Source organism: Micropterus salmoides, unplaced genomic scaffold, assembly GCF_014851395.1.
Source record: "Micropterus salmoides isolate LMB-PRFRI ecotype aquatic unplaced genomic scaffold, ASM1485139v1 Ms_hic_scaffold_11, whole genome shotgun sequence".
Classification (NCBI taxonomy): domain Eukaryota; kingdom Metazoa; phylum Chordata; class Actinopteri; order Centrarchiformes; family Centrarchidae; genus Micropterus; species Micropterus salmoides.
In genome coordinates, this window is record NW_024040152.1 from 25,976,872 (window position 1) to 25,999,114 (window position 22,243).

At 39.4% G+C, this 22,243-nt stretch overlaps 1 protein-coding gene and 1 long non-coding RNA gene across 2 annotated transcripts; one reads left to right on the plus strand and one right to left on the minus strand.

Annotated features, from left to right (window-relative positions):
* Window positions 1–978: 978 nt before the first annotated feature.
* Window positions 979–12,440, minus strand: sult2st3 (sulfotransferase family 2, cytosolic sulfotransferase 3). Its single transcript, XM_038712005.1, has 6 exons — window positions 12,226–12,440; window positions 6,144–6,352; window positions 5,805–5,931; window positions 5,512–5,606; window positions 1,914–2,094; window positions 979–1,643 (listed from the first exon to the last, which is right to left on the minus strand). Exons 1-6 carry the CDS (start codon window positions 12,362–12,364, stop codon window positions 1,528–1,530), a joined length of 867 nt encoding a protein of 288 aa, XP_038567933.1. The 5' UTR covers window positions 12,365–12,440; the 3' UTR covers window positions 979–1,527.
* LOC119897947 lies at window positions 9,437–21,440 on the plus strand. The gene is made up of 3 exons (XR_005443465.1): window positions 9,437–12,235; window positions 16,114–16,313; window positions 21,309–21,440. It is a non-coding gene; the product is annotated as an uncharacterized LOC119897947 (long non-coding RNA).
* Window positions 21,441–22,243: the final 803 nt, after the last annotated feature.

Below are 22,243 nucleotides of genomic sequence, written 5' to 3' on the forward strand. Positions count from 1 at the left end.
TTAAAATATCACTTTTGCTGCCCAGCCAACTTTTGTTACGTGTGCCTTTTATTATGGAGATGTAGCCAACCTAACCACTTGTTTTGCAGTAGCACAGACTGCCAATACAATGTGATTATTCCTGAAGCATCGAATTAATCTTCACAACGCAAAGAATTATTGTGGCAGTAACAGGAGAGCAGCTCATTGTTGAAGCAGGTAAACCTAGATACAGAGGAAGCTGTGCGTCATGCGTAAAACCCAACAGGACTGTTTTATCCACCATATTCTCTCTCGCGCGCGCTCTCTCTCTCTCTGTGCATCTGAAAAACAAAATAACAGCTGGTAGCTGCTGAGTGAAAGATTAGTTTCACCGGCGACATTATGGACTCACCGTCGGACATCGAAACAGATAGTAACTGATGTGTAGCGATGACCTGTTCAACAACAGGACACTTTTAATAGCCTATATCTCAGTCAATGCAGTGTGGTCTTCATTTGCTCTGCAAAGACTAAAGACGATTTTAATGCGCCGTTAATGGAAAGTGAAAGTGTTTCACTTGCTGGCTCGTGAAAGAGCAACGCAGGCTGCTTTCCAACAGGGACACCAGTGCCATGGTGTGCACTTACTAGATTTCAGTTGTATTAGTAGAACAATAAAGCCTTGAACTGAAAAGATATTTGCCTGATTTTCTAAATGTTTGCATCTGTCCAGCTCTGTGACTGTGACAAGTGCCCGACCAGCGCTTTACTCCGTGACTGCGCGCACACAGCCTGGATGACAGCTCATTTCGGTTAATGGTAAACAGACACACTTGATGATGTATCGTACCAATTTTTCCTTTTCTGGCAAGAGGTCTTCAAAATGAAAGTTTCGACCTTAATATCTAAAATAATGAGCCAAATAATAACCTAACTTTAACAGAATACTTATGAGATGCTGGGCCATAATAAAGGTAATTTACACTCCGTAATAAAGGTAGATTGAAACTGTCAAAATAATTGTGAAATTAGGTAATCACACTGTTTTATATGACATCAGGGGTTGTTTTTCCTCCATGTTTGTATTGCGAATTGTCACTTGATTTGTGAGGAAGTAGTTTGGTCCCTCCCATACACTTATATTGTAAATGGACTGCACTGCTTTTATGCCTTAACAGACATTTATCACGTTTAGTAGCAGAACAACTACAAAATGTTTTCTGGTACTGGAGTATAAAGCTGCAATAAGCTCAATTACAGTTGTGAAGGATCCAAATGATCGGTGTTGTAGCAACATTTCCTTGTTGGCAGTTTAACAGAATGTGTTTTCTGCAGAGGATGAACTTTTATAGATGCTGTCTACCTCCTGGACAGATCAAGTGACAAAATATTAATACAATCAATAACTTTAAAAAAGTTGTTTGTTATATAAAAAATGTAAGTCAATTAGTCATTTGCCTAATATTAAACCAAAACATTAGCACCAATTTTTGAAATGCTTGATATGTCTGGGCCTTGATTTGACTTCTACAGCTCTTTCCCTCTCTGTCTTTGTTCCGGTGTTGGTCAGTCTAGGCTCCAAGGCAGAGAAACGCTCTCACTGCCCAGCTCTTTGCGAAGGACCGATGTAAATTTAGCCAGACTCTCTGAGCTGAAATGGTTTTTCCAGTCTCCCACAACACCTAACATAAAAACACAAACACACCAAGACAGTCAAATGAACGAACGAATCTCTGATGCAAAAGAAAATCAACTGCTCTAAATCTAAAAATACAGTTAGACACTAATGGAGAATGAACATCCAATAACATATCTGAATAAATCTCATGCCCAATACCCCAATTTGATCACTAGGTACTAAACTGAGTTAATCTGCTTTAACCACGCTGACATTTCAGCGGTTAAATGCAAATCAAAGCAGAGGAAGTGATGATGGACACATAGAGCCTCACCTTTCCTGAAGAATGGAGATTTGTCAGGGTCCATGTATTTCTTAGGGACCAGGCTGAAGTTGGACATGTTGTTGGCTTTCATGTTCTTGAAGGAGCAATGCTCTGCTATCTTCTGAATGGATTCTTCACTCAGATGACGGCCAAGGAACTCTGAAATACGCCTGAGAGCTGCTGGAAGGTCCTACAGGAGGGGCATGGAGACATTTTCTTTCACAGCAACAGGTGTTGGCCTTTATCTTATGAGGGACATTCTCAAATGAAGAACTTTCTATATGATTTCTATTGTTCGGACAAGGACAGGTTGAGAACAACGGGAATGCAACTTAAACCTGTGAATTCTGTTAAGTGCGACTTTTCCAGTCGAACCAAAACAGGAGTTGCCATTGTGTGACTAGTGCTTATGGTCACAAGATCGCTGACGTAATTGCTGACGTAATCTGTACTCTGCGCATGCGTTGGCGTCTGTTGCTACCTGTCGGAAGCTCCGTCTTAAACCGGACTCTTATCCAGTTTTAATCCACACTTTTTCATTACATTTTTTATATCCTTTTTATTTAACTTAAGTTTTTAACTTAAGTTTTTAACTTAAGTTTTACGTAGTATTGTTTTTAGCTGCGATTTGCCTGTTACTCATGCCGCCTCACCAAGCTCTGTGTGTTCTCGCATCTTTAGTGAACAAAGTGTTTCAGTTTTGCACATTCTTTCAGAGCCAAAGCCAACACCTGTATGTTTCCAACACCAATAATCTGGTCGATCACTTCAATCATATCTGCTTGTCGTCACTAAATATTACTGCTCCTCTAAAGGTTAGGCCTACGTCTAAAGCCAGTAAGCAACCCTGGATAAATGACAGCATTCGCAGCCTAAAAAGGGAATGCAGGAAAGCAGAGCGCAGATGGAAAAAATCCAGTCTCCAAGTCCATTACCTCAGTCTGAAGGATTTATTAATTAACTACAATAACATGGTTAAGGATGCGAGAACACACTATTTTTCTGAACTCATTACTACACATAAACACAATCCCAGCTTTCTGTTTAAGACTGTGGATCAGCTGGTAAACCCAACCCCTCCTTGTGCCTCAGCTGGAAGTAATGATGACTGTGAATTGTTTTTATCTTATTTTACCAATAAGGTGGTGTCAATCAGAGCCTCTATTACCCCCACTGCCTCTTACTCAGAGGTTCCTCACCAGCAACAAGAGAGTTTTAACCAATTTTATCCCAATCAGTAATCAAACAGTATCACAAATGAGAGTGTCCTCCAGCCCACTTGATGTAATACCTACAAAGTTTTTATTGAAAGTAATAGATTCTGTTGGCCCCATTTGATCTCTTTTTTCAACAGCTCCCTATCTACTGGTTGTGTCCCTGATTATTTTAAAACGGCTTGCGTGTGTCTGTAAACAACTATGTCTCCTCATTCTGTCCAGTTAAATATGGTGTGCCTCAGGGGTCGGTCTTAGGACCCATTTTGTTTTCCTTGTCTGCTTCCCCTTGGACATATTATCCATAAACATGGCATTTCTTTTCATATTTATACTGATGACACACAAATGTACTTGCCCATCAGATCCACAGACCCTGGAGTTAACAACTGCCTTTGTGAAGTTAAAAAATGGATGTCAAATAATTTCCTCCAGCTGAACTCAGACAAAACAGAAATCCTGGTCATCGGGTCCCAGCAGATGGCAAATCAAATACTACCATCTGCTGGTTACTTAGTAAATCACATTAAGCCTGTGGCAAAGAACCTTGGTGTTTGGTTTGATAGTAATTTAAATTTCGAGCAGCACACCACAAAGCTTGTTCAATCATGTTTCTATCAACTTAGAAATATAGCAAAAATTCGATCTATGTTTACTTTTAAGGACACTGAGACCATTTTACACGCCTTCATCTCATCACGCCTGGATTATTGCAACAGCCTTTTCACTTGTTTAACCCAAAAATCTGTTGATCGACTCCAGACTGTCCAGAACTCAGCTGCCAGGCTTTTAACCAGAACAAAGAAATATGACCACATTACTCCTATTTTAGCTTCATTACACTGGCTCCCAGTATGTTTTGAATTGACTTTAAAATTCTATTGATCACTTTTAAATCTCTTCATGGCCTCTCGCTGTGTTTTATTTCTGAACTTTTAGTCCCATACACACCAGCACGTACCTTGAGATCCTCGGGCAGAGGTCTGTTGTCTGTTCCAGAGTCTCGACTGAAAACTAAAGGGGAGCGTTTGCTGTCAGGGCCCCGAGGCTCTGGAACAGTCTGCCCGAGGAAATCAGGTCAGCTGAGTCAGTGAACTCTTTTAAGTCCCTTCTTAAAACATACTTTTATAGGAGAGCCTTTCCCGATCTTATTGACTTTATTTTATCCCTTTTATTATTGTCTTTTGGGTATTATTGTCTTTACACTTGTTAAAGCAATTTGGAACTTGTTTTTGAAAAGTGCTCTACAAATAAAGATTATTATTATTATTATTATTGGCTGCACCTTGGTCTATGGGGCAGTCCCGTAAGTGTAACGAATGTTACGATATGGTAACCCTAGTTCTATAAGCACAGGCGGAGCTCTCTACTGGACTCTATGGGTACTACCTCCTCCAATCACACACACGCACTTGCCCACTGAAATTTTTATTGTGCAGGTAGCCAACAAGTAGGACGGCGCTACCGTTACGTGTGTGACGTATAAATAACAGTGTCCCTACTGCCTCAGCATCCAACCACCTCTTTAAAAATTACTAACCTACTTAAACCTACCACTATGTTGAACACCAACACTATGACAAGGGCCCATTATGAAGACCTTGATAATGAGCTTCCATTTGATTGGTCATATTTACAGTATCTCACAAAAGTGAGTACACCCCTCACATTATTGTAAATATTTGATTACATCTTTTCATGTGACAACACTGAAGAAATGACACTTTGCTACAATGTAAAGTAATGAGTGTAAAACTTGTGTAACAGTGTAAATTTGCTGTCCCTCCAAAATAACACATCACACAGCCTTTAATGTCTAAACCGCTGGCAACAAAAGTGAGTACACCCATAAGTGAAATCCTCTGCCGGGCGACCTACACTCAAAAACTGTACCTGAAAGCAACTTATATAGATTAATGCAGAAGAATGAAGTTGCTGCAGCTGCATTACTGACATGCTGCTTTCACTGTGCAGTCTGTGTCGTGTTATTGTATTCGACTACTTTCTACGGACTCAGTGAAACGATGCATTGTGTGTCTTTATCTGCAGTGGAACAGTGTTGAGTTAATAAGTAAGGAAGACTCCACATCTTTGCACTCTCTCAGCCTCGGGCGTTCCATGAATTGAGCAGGGAACCTTATTGTACACAACTTGTGAAATTGAGTTGTCATTTGATGCACAAATATGGAGTGCGAGTGCTTTTAGTCAGTGCCTATCAATTTTTGCTCACATGTAATTTGTAATATGATATTAGCTTGTAACTGTTAAACAGATAAAGCAATATTGAAGTACTGCAGGGCTGACAAGGGAGGGTGGAAACAGGTGAGCAGGTAAGCGTTCAGCCCTGCCGCATTAATGTTTGAGTCACACAACAGCTCAACTGTGAGAGTTACCTGACACATTTCTTCATATGTGATGTACATTATTCTGTCTCCCAGCTCTGTGTGTCTCCAGCTCTTCACATGGTCGGTCCATTTTCCAAACAGCACTGCACACAGACATGGGACCACAGTATAAATGCAATCAGCCACTGCTCTACTACTATAGCAAAAATGAGAAACAAAGATGACTTTAGCAACATCCAAAATCTGCTCACGTGCTAATACACCAAAATACTGAACCATTCTACTGTTGAAACTTATACATTTCTCAGAGCAAAGTCTTTATGTGGGATGAGACCTCTGACCTCTGCCCTCCAGGAATTTGTCCATGAACTCATCAAAGGTTCCTGGATCCTCGAGGAATCCGGCCATCTGGTGGAAGTAGTATGAAGACACTATGATGTCCTTAGGGTTCCTCATAACATAGATCACCTATGGCAGAGACATGAGAGACAAATTCAATGACATAAAAATAAAATAATCAATAAACTCCTGGATGATAATCCAGGACATATGGACCAAGACGTTAAAGGTGAATCTGCCTGTGTTTTCTCATGTAAAATAATTCAGTATCTCAAGGCTGCTGATGACACACAGAAGAGAGGTTCACATGGGAGTATTACACAGAGCCTCCACCCGTTTACCTTGGCTTTGGATGTGTGGAAGGAGGGTGGCATGAGGTGGTAAGGAAAATGTGAGACCAGTGCCCGTGGAGATTTCAACTGATCAACAACCTCTGCTAATCTTTTCTCCTCCAGCCAGGGGGCCCTGTCCCAGTTGGGAACGGTATGGATCAGAGTCAGATCCCCCCCATTCAGCACCAGTGGGAGAATCTCCTGCATCCAGATTGTACCTTAAAAAAAGAATAGAACAGCAGATAACTAACAAGAGGGAGAACAAGAAGATTAAAGGAAAAGTTTAACTCTGAGGCAACATAGTTTTCAACCTGCTATTTGCTACATGGTCCTGAATAGGAATAATGAGGTATGGATAGTAAATCAATGAATGAACAAAAGAGCTCATTACATTTCAACCAGACATCATGCTCATGAGTGACACACACTGTGTCCTAGTGTCACCCTAATTAGGTTACTCCCCCTGGAAAAAATTCTCAGCGTGCAACTTGTTCAGTTTTTCTGAAATGATTATTATATGTGGATGTTTCCACCAAAAACCACAGTTCACCAGTGACTTTTGTGTGAAAGCAAGACTTCTTGTAAATCACATGGCAGAGCTTAATTTAATTTAGTAGTGTAATGACTCATTCACTCTCCCTAATGTTCACACATGTTGGACAGGACTGAATTAGTTGATGCATTGTCTCTTGTGCTGAGGCAGCTGAGATGCTGTGGACACGTAACAGTCCTTCGTCAATTTTCAATTCAATTCAATATGCTTTATTGGCATGAGTGTAACAAAGATGATGTTACCAAAAGTAATAGTTTGATTAAAAAGAAAACGTTAATATTCATAAAATCAAGTAAATAGCAGAAAACAATTAACTCTTGCTCTGTGTGTGTGTGTTTGTGAAAGATTGTGGAAGTGTGTCTTAAAATTGTTGTTAGTGGTGTGTGTGTGTGTGTGTGTGTGTGTGTGTGTGTGTGTGTGTGTGCATACGCGTACGTGTGTGTGTGTCAGTATCTGGACAGTGGAGGGTCTGGGTGGTTGTGTATTTTGTGTATTTTATAAAATATTAAGAATCACAAAGGCAGGAAAGAAGGAGCTCTTTTTAAGACTTCTATGTAGTGAAGCACACCGAATAATATTTTTGTGAAAAACAGCAACTATTATTAAATCGTGTACTCTGTCACAGCCTCCCTACCATGACACCTGCTATTGTGACGTCAGAGGCCTGTACTAACAAGGGAGTTTAACCTATTCAGGTACAACTCAGGGTTATCAAGGAAAGTCAGGCTTGACAAACTCTGACTCCCTAGATTGGTCTTAAAGGGTACTACAACAGTGAATATGTTTGGTTAGTTCAGTGTGGAACTGGAGTTTGTGCATGTTCAGCGTTATCACTTCTCCCCTGGCTTCATAATTTTTGGACACTAAAAATAGTAAATTTAAATAGGTGTAAAGATTTAAGATAATTCAATTGACCTGTAATGAATGAAGATCGACTCCCTAAATCACAGAGGCTGCAGGGCTACCTGCATGAATGTAATGCTACATCAAACATTTCAGCTGTAACCCACTGGAAAATACACGTGGCAGCAAGTCAGCAAATCTAAAAATATTCTAACAAAAGTGTGTGTATTAATAGTTTGATCGATAACACTAAGTACAGATGTGTTGTGTAGCCCACACTTTTAATAGTCTTAGTATTTATTTAAATAGGGTAACATTCAGTTAACCACGAAGATAACCTGCTCGGAGCACTACGGAGATGCATCATAAATTGCCGTGACAGTATACATCGAGTAAAACCTATTCAGCTTACTATGTTACACCCGAAGTCACAAAGTTACTCCTGAAGTTGGCTTGTTTCCCACTGCTAACTGGATTTTCCTGTCTCCAGGAACTCACTACCAGACCACACACCCTGAACCAAAGATCTCCCAGTTCTTTCCTCCTGCCACAGGATTCACTGGATCAGCTCCAAAAAACAGCATTCGCACTCTGCTAGCACCCACCTGGGATCTGGCTTCACTCACCTGCCCTGACTCACAGTATTTGTTTACCAATAAATAATCCTTATTCTTTATTTCTGTCTCCGGTCTGCTTTTGGGTACTGGTCTGAAGTGTGACATATCCTGAGTTAAGGTGTAGTTTCAGTGTGCTTAGATTTTATTTAAAAAGTTTGATCTGCCTTTTTCACAACAGATATTTTGTCATAGTGAAAAAAGCACAGTTGTTCACATGTAATTAAAATGCTTTTGTGTTCACGCAAGCCTGGTTCCTTTCAGTTTGGTTGTAGCACCCTCAGGAAAACAAATCTGGTCAGACTGGCTGGGAGTTTTAAACTATTCACATGAACTATGTACCCATCTTGTTCCTTACATAGGAACAAATGACTATCTCTAGGAAAGGTATTTTGCAGGCTAACCTACAGCTGTCATATTTCGAGGGATTTGCATGTCTGCAGTTTTCATGGCAATGCAGACGTCAATTTGGTAATAAGTTATAGGCTGTATACACACACACACACACACACACACACACAGCCCGATCAGCCATAACATATTACCATCTGCCATAATTTGCAGGTCCCCATTTTGCTGCCAAAACAGCCCTGATCCGTTGAGGCATGGACTCCACTAGAGCTCTGAAGGTGTGCTGTGGTACAGTCTCCTCCAAAAGTATTGGAACGGGAAGGCAAATTCCTTTGTTTTTGTTGTTCACTGAAGACATTTGGGTTTAAGATCAAAAGATGAGTATGAGACAAGAGTTCAGAATTTCAGCTTTTATTTCCTGGTATTAACATCTAGATGTGAAATAAAAGATGTGTGTGGATGTGACAACTTAGGACATATCACCGTTTGTATTAGACCACAGCAGTCTTAGGTGAGCAAAAGTAATGGAACAAATAATCCTTAAGTAAATAACATTTAATATTTGGTGGCATAACCCTTGCTTGCAATAACTGCCTCAAGCCATCGACATCACCAAACTGTTGCATTCTTCATTTGTCATGCTATTCCAGGCTTTTACCGTAGCTTCTTTCAGTACTTGTTTGTTTCGGGGTGTTTCTCCCTTCAGTCTCCTCTTAAGGAGGTGGAATGCATGCTCTATTGGGTTAAGGTCAGGTGATTGACTTGGCCAGTCTAAAACCTAAACATTTTTTTCCCCTGATGAAGTCCTTTCTTTTGTTGGCAGTGTGCTTTGGGCATGAGTTGTTTAACACATCTAGATGTGAATACCAGGAAACGAGGGCTGAAATTCTGAACTCTTGTTTCATACTCATGTCTTCAGTGAACAACAAAAATATAGGAATTTGCCTTACTGTTCCATATGAGTAATGAGTAAAATGAGTAAAAATACTTTTGGAGGGGACTGTATCTGGCACCAAAACATCCTGTAAGTTGCGAGGTGGGACCTTTTGGATGTTTAGAACATTAATTAACATTAGATGCTGACTGATCCTATCCTAAATCTGAAGTTAAGCTGCCGTTAAGCTATTTATCTCATACCCTTTTTCCATGGTAAATGATACCACCTAAAAGTCTGCCCGCAAACAGCTGTGCTCTCAGTTACTGCGCGCACTGCATTCTAATGTGTTTCTCCAAGTCTGGACACTGATCAGGGAACAGTTTGGGGAAAGTTGAAATGAGGGTTGCGAGAGTGTAATCGGCTGCGACCACATTGTCCTAAAGCCTTCATCTAAGTTGATCGTGTTATCAATGCTTTTTATACTTTTTTATTGATAGGCTATAGCCTACATATAATTACGGAGGTCCAGACCTCGGTGACCTCATAGTTGGTTACGGCCATGGGTAGGTGGTACATGTCAAAGTAACATCCACATGAATGGCAGGACCCAAGGTTTGCCAGCAGAACATTGCCCAAAGCATCACACTGCCACCGCCGGCTTGCCTTCTTCCCATAGTTCATCCTGGTGCCATGTGTTCCCCAGATAAGCAACGCACAAGCACCCAGCCATCCACGTGATGTTAAAGTATGACAAGCCGTTTGATTTATTCCTTAAAACTTACTAGCTGCTATTCAAAAGCTACTAGTACTTATTTATTAGTCACAAGTAACTATTTTTAGTTACTAGCACTGGTAACTAAAACATAGTTGCTAGTGACAAATGGAATAGTTACTAGTAACTAAAAATTAAGTAATCAATTGTTACTAGTAATTGCACATTGCCAATGATATCTATGGGGCTCTGCAGTTCAGATATCATCTTTTAATTAGTTGCTAGTAACTAATTGAATAGTAACTAGTAACCATTTCCATTTTGCTAGTCAATATTATTTAGCTACTAGTGCTTACTAGTAGTAACTATTCCATTAGTTACTAGTAAGAATTAAAATTGTACAATCAAAAAGCCATTTTACTAGTCATCAAGAATGAAAATGTTACGAGTATCTTCTGGAATAGTTACTAGTGACTAATGAATATAGTATCTAAATAACAGATACTAGTAAAATTTAAATAGTTTCTTATATCTTTTGGAATAGTTACTAGTAGCCTAACTAATGAATAGATGATATCTAAACTGTAGAGCCCCATAGATTTCAATGGGTAAAATGGTTCACCGTTTTCCTTCCTCGGACCACTTTTGATAGGTAGCCCTAACCACTGCAGACCGGCAACACCCCACGAGAGCTGCAGTTATGGAGACACTCTGACTCAGTCATTTGCCATCATGATTTGGCCCTTGTCAAAGTTACTGCCTAATATACTGTATACTACCCACTGACAGTGGTGATAATGTTATGGCTGATCAGTGTACTATACACGTACAGTAGGCTATAGTTGATATGAGTCAAAGATGTAAAAGGTTTTCAAAGTAGCAAAAAATAAAACAGCAATAACATTTCCCAGAACAGTCTTTAATATGTTCATTGTAGTTTCACTCATGCCCTTAAATTAGTTAAATTCGAGAATAAAGCTAATAATTCATTTTTATTGTGATTGATATGAATGTAACTTGGTAAAATGTCATTCAGTAGAATACAACACTAAGTGCATTTAAAAAAAAACTTTTATGTCCATTTTTCATAATCACAAGGTTATATGTCAATACTTAGAATGGCAGAAATATTGCTACCCAAAAAAAAGCCACATATTTAATGCATCATGGGTACAACTCAAATTCTGTAGGTTTTTTACAAATATCTTGAACCTAAAAAAATTTAATAGTATATTTCACGTCATCCTTTGAGATTTATTATCATCTCTCTGAGTCAAAAAAACAAAGTTATTGTATTTAATAAATATACTAGTGTTATACTGTGTATATTAATATTTTGTTACCCTGACAGATTTCATGCACATACTTAACAGGCAGTTCCTTGGCCACCTATATAAAGTAATAATAATAATCTGTGCTGTACTGAAGGACATGCATTTTTGTTACAAACATTAGTAGAGGGTCAAATAGTGAAATCATCATAGATTTACTGACTTCTGCCTGGAGATAGAGGGTCTTAAATGGGTCTTCTTTTTGATGTCACACACTTTGATGTCACATTATTACCAGCATGTGATTTGCTTTAAAATGGCTTCATTTTTGTTATACTGAAATTATTATATTAATCATTTTTTAAAATATTTTTAGCAACTCTTATGTTTCCTATTATGCAATGGGTGTTCATTTATCTTTTTAGGATGAACTACCTTTCCTTTAATTTAATAGTTTGAAATATTTCTAGGTTAAAGGAAGGGTAAGAGTTGATATTAATCTGTTATTATGTTAAATTAATGGCCTTTGGACACCAAATTTCTTTTTTGACCCATATCTCTCTTTCTCTACTAAAAATAACTAACGTTATCTTGGATGTTGTTGCCTGTGATACTCTCCTTGTGCCCAGACTAACTATAGGCCTAAGGCAAAACAAACACACATGCCTGGGAAGTGAAACTTTTCAGGAAAGAGGAACACAACATTTCATCAACTGTGCTAGAGCAAAGTGGCATAACAAGGGCAGACTGGACACCAGGACAGATAAGCAGGACCCAAAATGAAAAAAAAAACGTTGTCAGATCACATCACTTTTTGTGACTTTTTTTGGTAAACCAAAAACAACGCGTCTTTCACAGAAAAACACTGACCTGACTTCGGGTAAGTTACAGCCACGACGTCCTCGTCTTTAAACGTGAATTCCTGCGCAAACTTCAAGCTCTCTAAGTCGTGAGTCTCTTTGGGTAGCTTTAGTCCATGATGCAGCAGATACATCTCTTTAGAAGACATTATGTTGCGATGGTTAAAGCAAAGTGTTTGTAAATCACTGATAAAGGTGGCAGTACTGGTGCTGCATTAAAACATGTAGGAAACATGTAGGACAAACAGAAACCGAGGCGTGAAAGACTAAAACAAGACCAAACAAGATACAGAAACTTTATGAGCCCAAATCTTATGCTTCCTTAATCATCTCACGTATTATTGATTTGTATTATTGATTTGCGTAATTCTCGCGAGGTTTCCAACGATTTGCTTTTACATGCTAACAATTCATTCATTCATCCATCCATTGTCAACCGCTTATCCTGCATACATGGTCGCGGGGGCTAACACAATTACTTCATGTAATTTGCTACTGAAACTTTGCCGCGTCTATTCAGTGAATAGCATAGACTGTATAAAAAGGTAAATAGAAGTAGGCTACAGCGTCCGTTTCGTTATTATTATATTCGCAACAAAATCAACGCACAAACAAGACGAATGGGTCTATATAAAACTAACTTTTCGACAGTTACCTGAAGGTAGCACAATACTACTTCCTGTTCAGAGCCGACGGGGTGGAAACTACAGTATATATATGTAGGCTGTTATAACTTGTGCTAGATCTTTTAAACTTCAACTGAATCGCATTGAAAACACACACTGCCTATTTTTTTTCTCCAGAGAAATACAAGCATAAAACCCATGGGCTACCTGTTGTATCCCTTATTGTCTTTCCTTTTCTGGCCATCTTCAACAGCATCTTGGTGTTTCAGGTTAACTGTCTCAGAGCAGGTAGTTTATGCCATAGATATCCATAATAAAGGTAGATATCCATAATAAAGGCCTTTATTATGGATATCTATGGTTTATGCTAGTTTATGACAGGAGACTAGACTAGTTACTATGGCAACCGGTGTTGCCTGCCTGCCGGCCGAGAATCGCATGCATCTCTCATTTATGCTGAGGAAAGAGGTGGATGCAAATCTCGGCAGGTAACGTTATCCTTCAACGCTTGTTCTGCCGAATTATGCATCCACCTAAGGTCCTTTTCAGACACTTTGTTGTGCTCATTGATCAAACGCGGAATTCGCCACATCTTTTAGCTGAATCTTAATGAATGCTAGCCTATTTCTACTTAGTGAAATCAAATATTAGAAGCAAAAAAAATATACTTAGAATCATTTATCACCATTGATGAACCCCACGAAGGATATTATAGCGTTTAAAAGCAGTATTTGGAGGTGCATGCAATTCTCGGGAGGGATGCAAAACTCGGCACAACACCTTACATTGTTCAAGTCAGCTGTTAGCCAAGAAGTTAAAGGAAGAATGGGGAACGAGGGAGAGAAGTGCTCTTTCTACAGCTGTAAGTACTGGCATTATTGTGTCAGTCTAAGATGCAAAGAACATTGTTGACCGTTGTAAACTTTGTACGAACTGCGAATGTAGCCTATTGAATCACCTGCTGAAGCAGTAAGCAATGTTAAAGTAACTCACTACTCTACTGACAGTGATGCATGCACTTGGGAGAGAGTGGCTTTAAGCAAACATTTACGTTTTATAAAAGCACTAAATAGGCTACTGTTCTCATAAATGCATGTGCAGAAAAACAGTAGCAGTTGTGTGCAGCCTTGTGCTGTATAATGACCATAGACTGTATGACAAATAAACTTCCTTGTACCTTGTGATGCAACCTCTCCATCTAGTATCTGTTTATTTATTTAGTGTGTTAATCTTTACACAGTGAGAATTTTGCATGGAGAAGCCAGATAAAAGCTCTTAAATTAGCACATTCTGCTGAAAGACTGTCTCTTATTATTTAACAAGGGGAAAAAAAGAAAACTGTGTGGATCCCCATTGCCTAATTTTTGTCTGTCCACATGCTGAAGTTAATCCATATAAAATGCAGTAGTGGAACAGACAAATGGAAGCTATTTGCTTTCAAAAAGTAAATGTAGGAAATCTTCAGTGTAATAAGGTGAAAAAATACCGTGTACCCACAAAAGTAGATAAAAAAGTGCTATCCCCTGGGGATTACGACAGCTGAAAAGAGACAATTAACAGATATGAGTATGAAAACACTGTACCTGACTTGGGGTAAGTCACAGCAAACACGTCAGTGTCTTCCACAGAGAAATTTTGGGCAAACTCCAAGCTCTCCGTGCTGTGTGCCATAAGCGGCAGGAGAAGGCCGTGGTACTTAATGTAGTCGTGGGAGGACATGATGATTGAGGTCTGCTCAGGAGTTTAACTCTGCACGCAGCCTGTAACCTACACGTTGCTCCTTCCTCTCTCTCTCTCGTTCTCTGGGATAGGCAGAGAGTTTCTCCTGTTGACTACAGCCCCTTTACTCTGTATTTGACAGCAGGACCGAACCACCTCGTTGGACATTTTTTCTGAATGATACCTCTGTGCTGCAAATCAGCAGCTGTTTTCTATTTAAGTGGTTGGAACCTTCGGAGGACCTCAAGACTCGGATTAAAGTGTTGGTTTGCACAAATCCACTCTTGCTGATTCAGAGCTACTATTCTTTGTTAAGAAAAGGACTGCGTTGGGCCCTTAGAACAAAACTCGTTTGTTAGAAGACAGGTTATTGCAATGCTGCAGACAGTAGGTGTGTACCTGGCTCTATTTGGCAGGATTGGTTCATATGGGTGAACCATCAAGGCTAGTGTTTACTCAATCAAAGGGATTAGGTTCTTTCCACACTAATGCTCTTGACCTTCTCTCCAATTAGGACATTCTTTGGGAAATGCACCCTCGAAACTCCCCATTGTGTGACTCTGGGTATCCAGAATGTGATTGACGAGGTGCTAAGAATCTTATCCATATCTCTATCTTGACACAAAAAAGTTGAAGTGATCCCATGTTGCATTCCTTGACTGGATATTTTTGTGGTCCTAATATCTAGCAAGCCCATAATTAATCATGTAAAGTGTGTATTACCCTCAATGAGTGGCATATTGGTAGCACCCTGATCTTAGAGTCACTACACATGATTGAAATTAGTTACTTTCAGAAATAACATGTTTTTTACTATCCCTCTGTTGAGAATTTCATTTCTCTTATTCTGATCATTGTAACAAGTCTTTCTTATAGGCATTTAGTGTGATGCGCAACAACAAACAACAAATATTTATTTCTCTTCATCACTGCAAACAAAGGAAATTAGTTTTGGCCAGATTCAGATACACTTTTTACTCTGTTCACCTTGTATTTTATCTTACCCCCCCCCCCCCCCCCCCACACACACACACACACACACTTTTCATTGGATTGTCCCTTTTGTTAGAAATTAAGTTTTATTTCAAAACCAAATTCTCTCATGTCAATTCATCTCTTTGTCTCCCTTTCCTCATTCCTCCCTGCCTCCCTCCCTCAAGAGACTAGTCCATTCAGATGTATTCAGGTTGTTCACTCCCTCTACCAGTTTGTCTGCTCAAGACTTAAGTGTCCCTCTGTCAAGTGTAATAGTAGATGTGTGGGAACAGAGTGAGAACATTTTGTCATTCATCTGTAAATGGCAGAAATAAATACAGCTGCTGCAGTGAGCCACAATTTTTGGACATTTTTGTGGATGTTATAGAGATACCAATTGCATGACTTTGTGCACAGAAGGTTAAAAATCTGAGAGGTTGCTCATTACCAAACACACTGAATGGTTTCTTATGACCACAAAATAATTACCTTTATGATCTGTCTCTGGTTGAGCCTCTACGATTTAACGATTTATTTGTGACATCTGATCATTCATGGCTTTCATGACATTCATTCAGAATCTTGACCAGACAGACTGCTGCTGACTCCCAGGATGCTGAGTTTTACTTAGTTGCTGTGGACAAGCGTGACAAAGAGAAACAGTGATTACAGAGAGATGGCACCAGTCAGCACTGCTTTCACCACAGCAACACTGTCCAGCTGCCCAACAGGAAGACATGGACAAACAACCTGAAGACACAACAGAGAGAAACACAATGTAAGTTACAGTGCAAAACAAATGCATTCGTGGTGGTGGAACTATCCATCAGAGCGACAGATGAATAGTTAGCCTAAATGAGATTTCAGATATTTGGCCACCTAAATATCAGGAAACTTGAACTTGTTCATGTATTTGTAAGTTTATTTTTTAAATTCTTCCCTGGTAAAAATACCTAAACAAGTTAACAGGCATGAATTAGGTGATCGATGACAAATGGTCACCAACACTGACCAGTGTTGGGCAGTAATAATATTACTTTTTGCAGTAACTAGGAGTGTAAGATATTACTTTTCCAAAACAGTAATATTATTACAGTTACTAATCCAAGTAACGCTGCGTTACTGAGTTAGTGAATGCACCATCCTTGACATGAATGCGCGAGGGCGCTGCAGGTCAGCGACACCAGATCTTATGTTGTTCAAGTTAGCTGTTAGCCAAGAAGCTAAAGGAAGAATGGAGCACGAGGGACAGAGGTGCTCTTTCCACAGCTGTAAGTATCGCCATTATTGTCACAGTCTAAGACAGTGGTTCTCAAAGTGGGATCCAGGGACCCCAAGGGGTCCTGGAGAGGGCTCCAGGGGGTCCCCAGCAAAAAGGGGAATCATTTATTTTGCCTAAACATTCCATCCATAAGTAACAATGAAAAAATGGATGACTGTTTTGGTCATGGGTTGCATACACTTTCTGTAATAAAACATAGTCCTCTCAGATTTGAGACCCTGGGACAAAATCAATTATAGTTTAGGATTTTTCATTAGTTTTTATTTGTTTTTCGTTTTGACTTTTTGTTTTCAATTTCAGTTTAGTTTTAATTAGTTTTTAACGTGGGTTTGATAGTTTAGTTTGGCGTGGTGATGGTTCAGTGGATAAGACACATGACTTTTGTGTGAGAGACCCGGGTTCAGTTCCCTACTGTGACACATCCACCAATGTGTCCCTGAGCAAGACACTTAACCACTAGTTACTCCAGAGGTGTGTGAACTCTGATATATATAGCAATTGTTAGTTGCTTTGGATTAAAGCGTCAGATAAATGTAGTTTAATTTTTAATGAAAATGTTTAGTTTTAGTTGAGTTTTTATTATGTCCAGTGTTAGTTTTAGTCTTTGTCGCTGAATGATGCCAAGCTCAGTTCAGTTTAGTTCAGTCTAGTTTAATCTTTTCAAAAAACATTAAAATGTAAGTTCTATCATTAGAAATAATGCAGATTTGTGAACAGGGGTACCTTTTTTCAAGTTATCTGAAGCTTGCACGCAGGGGCCTACTAGTACTAGTACTAGCACATTGTCTAAATAAATACTAAATGAAGCACATGCAATCTACAGCATAATTTCTAAACTACATACAGAAAACCCTAAGAACTAACTACCCTAATTTAAAAAAATCACCCCCCTTGGAGTCACAAAAAACAGGTCCCTAGCACCCTGAAGGCAAGTATGTCTGGAAACCTTTATTTATATAAAAAAAAATTGGTATTAAAACAATGTGAAGCACAAAGAAACAGGTTGGCTGAGATATCATCCAGCCCATAAAATACATACTTGCTGACATGCAGTAACTATAGTGACCAGCAGACAGGTTAACGCAACACAAGGGGATCTCACAATCAATGTATTAGGGGCAAGTTACACATGCAGACTGAGCACTAAGCCAGACCACCAGAACGGAACAGAACAAAACAAGGAAAAGAAAACCACCAAGACAGTGACTTACTACCTGCAACACAAATTAAACAAAACACAACTCTATACAGTTGTTGCATTCTTCTTCTTCATCTTCTTATGTACACATGTAGGCCTAAAAGATAATAGAAAACATGTTCAAATCCCACTAACTACGCAGCCGATCCCTTCCTGGGTCTCCCCAGCCTCCCCTAAGGTTATATGGGGCTAGGGTTGCCAACTGTCCCGAAACACTAACCAGAAATTAGCTTTCTCCTGAACAGCCTATCAGAACTCTTTTTAAGAGAGGGCAGGAAACCCTAAACTGCCCCCACACACGTAAACATGGCAACTGACCTCCCTCTTTGTTTAATTATCTCACATCAAAAGATATTCCTCTCTCCTCCCTTTTGTGTAAACAAGTAGTACTGTCTCCTCAAAACTCAAAGCAATACCTTGTTTAATTAAATAATCTTTAAGTTACTTAACAGGTCTCTCCACTCCATTTAAGTAGTTATTACCATGTTACCATGTTGTTGTTGATATTGCTGTTGAAAAGAATCTAAATAAGTTAATTTTGCAGTGTTTAAATTTTCAGCAAGGATCCCTGACATTTTTTTAATTTTATGTTGTAATCAATGCTTTGTTCCCAACACTTTCTGACACTTCCTTTAGAAATGATATGATAAAGAAATGTCATCCTATACTACTCGATTAATTTTCCAGCTCAAATTTAATGTTAAATAACTAAACTTCCCAGTTCCTAGGTCAAGTGGTGAAGCTCAAAGTTGAATATCTACTCCTCATGTAACCATAGCTCCCCCAAGTGGACAAAATAAGTTTTGCATGCCATCGTTCTGAAACGCCATTTAATGTATAAATGTCACTCTGTATTTACCTGTTCATAATCTGATGCCATTCGTGTATTCGTGACTCTGCCCCCCTCCCGCCATATCTAAATAAGGTAGAATGGCTGCGTTTCGGGACAAATGAAACACCTGTTTCAATCGTCCCGACAGTGACTCTTGACGTTTAAACTTCACTAGCTTCTAAACTGTAAAACTTTGACATTTAAAATTTCAGGATGTGTTAAGTGTAAGTACTAACTAATCTTTTATGTGATCACGATCATGGCGCAAAAGATTGCTTGAGTGAATTTACTTTCTGTGATTGAAAACAGCTTATTTCATATAACTCTGTGAAAGTGTGACGTATCCACCTGATTTTTCCCTGTACTGTGGACTGTATGTGCTGAGGTAGTTTGGCATATCAGAATTGTATGGGCTCCGAGAAAATCACTGTGTTTCATTCGTCCCGCGTTTCAATCGTCCCGGCTCTCCCCTATAGACCCAGCTCCCAACCCAACTTTGAAAATAGATTAACGGCGATATTTTTTTTTATCGCCGATAAGAGTCTCACGTTAACGCAGCACGTTATCGTCGATAATGGCCCACCACTAGTAACAACCAATATTATCCAGGAAGCTAGATTCCTAGGAAATGCTAACCTTAAGGTTTAACTACTGACAATTGTTTTCCCTTTTATCAAATGCTTAAAACTAAGAACGGTATGCCCATTTGACAATTAAGGTGTGATTGTGGGAAGATATTTGATTACAATATGCGCAAATAGATTTTTGAATAGACATATTAAAAGTTAAGAAGACAGTCTCTCAGGAAACCGGAAACAAAGCCCTGCCTCTCAAAGGAAACAAGCCCCCTGGGAACCAAGCCCCGACAAACAAAAGCAGCGACACACGCTCGCTTACTCTCTTGCCTCTTGTCCCCTGGCCCTCTTCGCTCCTCACCTGTACTTCGGCATGCGCTTAGCGTGCTCCCTCTCCCAGAAACACTATAAGAAGTTCAACCCGGCATGCCGCAACAGCTCTTTGTTCGTTTCAAGCCACACATGCGAAGCGCCGCGACCTTGGCATTTCCCTCGCTCACAATGAACTTTTCTACAGTATTCAAATTTTTTGAGATGCTCCTCTAAAAGATGCCTCAGTGTTTTAATGTTGATAGCACTATTATGTCACATACGTGGGAGACAGTCTTTAAGTTATGTTGTCCATATAAGACAGACAATTTAATATCAGCTGTCAAATGTCCAGTAGCCAAGACTAGTAACGTTACTTACAGTTTAAGCTGTGTGTAGCAGACGTGGAGGCATCAGAAGAGGAGTGTGCATTACCTTTCAGTGTTTATCAGTTTTCTCCCAACTGCTTAAACATCAAGCAGACAAAGAACAGAAGATCACAAAATGGAGTTGTCTTCACTCACTGGGCTTTTAGCCCTGATTTTGCCAGAAGCTTGACCTTTTTTAATCTACCAATCCTTCACATCAGCTCTTTGCCACTTCATGCAGGCAGATAGTGTGCACTGGATTTATATGAGGTTACCTATTGAAAGCAGCTACCAGTGGTTGTAAGGGTCTGATGACAGCACGTGTAGGCTGAAAAAAGCAGCTAAAAGTGCTGGGCATTTTCTCATACTATTCAGCACTAATGATGGAATATAACTAGTGCTGGGCAATGATTAAAATTTAATTGAACTGAAGTAGTGTATTGTGCAGTTTTTATTTAAATGTACTGCTATATACACAAAAGTGTAATAACATGTGGTTTGCAAACACTTTAAACAAATAAGGTGCTTTTTACCAGCAGTATTCCCTTTACACAGTAGTAATAAAATATTTCTTGTAAATCTCAAATTAAACATTAATGTAATCAAATCAAATATTAAACCTGTAGCAGGGTCGGTGCGTGTGTTCACTCACATTCATGTTCACATTCATGCCAATAAAGCTAGATTGAATTGAATTGAATAATCGTGAAATAAGGTAAACACAGCAGACTGTTTTATTTGACATTGTTTTTACTCCTTGTTTGAATTGCAAATTGTCACTTGATTTGTGAGGAAGTTACGTAGTGATATTATGCCAGCTAGCAAGAAGTCAGTAATTTGTGTCATTTATCACGTTTAGCAGCAGAACAACTACTAAATATTTTCTGGTACTGGAGCATAAAGGTGCAATAAGCTCAATTACAGTTGTGAGGGATCCAAATGATCAATGTTGTAGGAACATTTCCTTGTTGGCAGTTTAACAAATGTGTTTTCTGCAGAGGATGAACTTTTATAGATGCTGTAGCCTACATCCTGGACAGATCAAGTGACAAAATGTTAATACAATCAATAACTTTAAAGAAGTTGTTTGTTATATAAAAAATGTAAGTCAATTAGTAATTTGCCTCATATTAAAATAAAACGTTGGCACCAATTTTCTGGGCCTTGATTTGACTTCTACAGCTCTTTCCCTCTCTGTCTGCGCTCCAGCTGTTGGTCAGTCCAGGCTCCAAGGCAGAGAGACGCTCTCACTGCCCAGCTCTTTGCGGAGGACCGATGTGAAGCAACAGGTGTTGGCCTTCAGTCAGAACAGCTGTCTTTGCAGGCTACATAACAAAACGTAAGTCTATTTTCTTCTGTTTTACGTGCTACAGTGATTGTTCATCTGTTGCAGCTGAGTTACTAACATGCTGCTTTGACTGTGCAGTCTGTGTTGTGTTATTGTATTAGCCTACTTTCTATGAAGCCACTGAAATAGAAGAAAGCTGACAGTGTGTATCTTAATCAATTAACAGTGGAATGTTACACTGTTAATGTGTAAAGGAGACCATCTCCTCCAGTGTTTCCCATACATAGGCTTTATTTGGGCGGGCCACCCAGGTAGATCAACAGCCGCCCAAGTAAATTTGCCGACCCATATTAAAATCGTTGATTGCAGCACTGCGCAGTGCATATTCGCTCAGCACATCCTCTCACTCAGTCGCTCTCTCTCTCTCTCTCTCTCTCGCAAACACGGACAACAGACCTGTCTGTAAATTGAATGGTTGGTATCATAAACACCGCTGCACAAATCTGTCCAACACAACGCTGTCAATGTCGGAGACCCATCTTCAAAACAGTTATTAGCAAGCATGTAAGGAGGCTAGCTAATAAGGATCTATGTTAACTTTGGAAAACAACAAAGTTGGCATGCTGTATAACTGGTAGTAAATAGGTGCGTTCAAGATAACTGGCTGACGTTCGCCGACTTGATAGAATAAAAACAGCACCGTCAAGTCAGACACAATCTACCTCCGGTAGACTGTGTGAGCTTAGAACAATGATCAGGCCTTGCTCCCACGAGGTCTATTGACGGGAGGTAACGCTCTGTTATACTGAGAAAAGAGGTGGATGCAAATTTCACAATTTTAATGCAATGTCTGTTT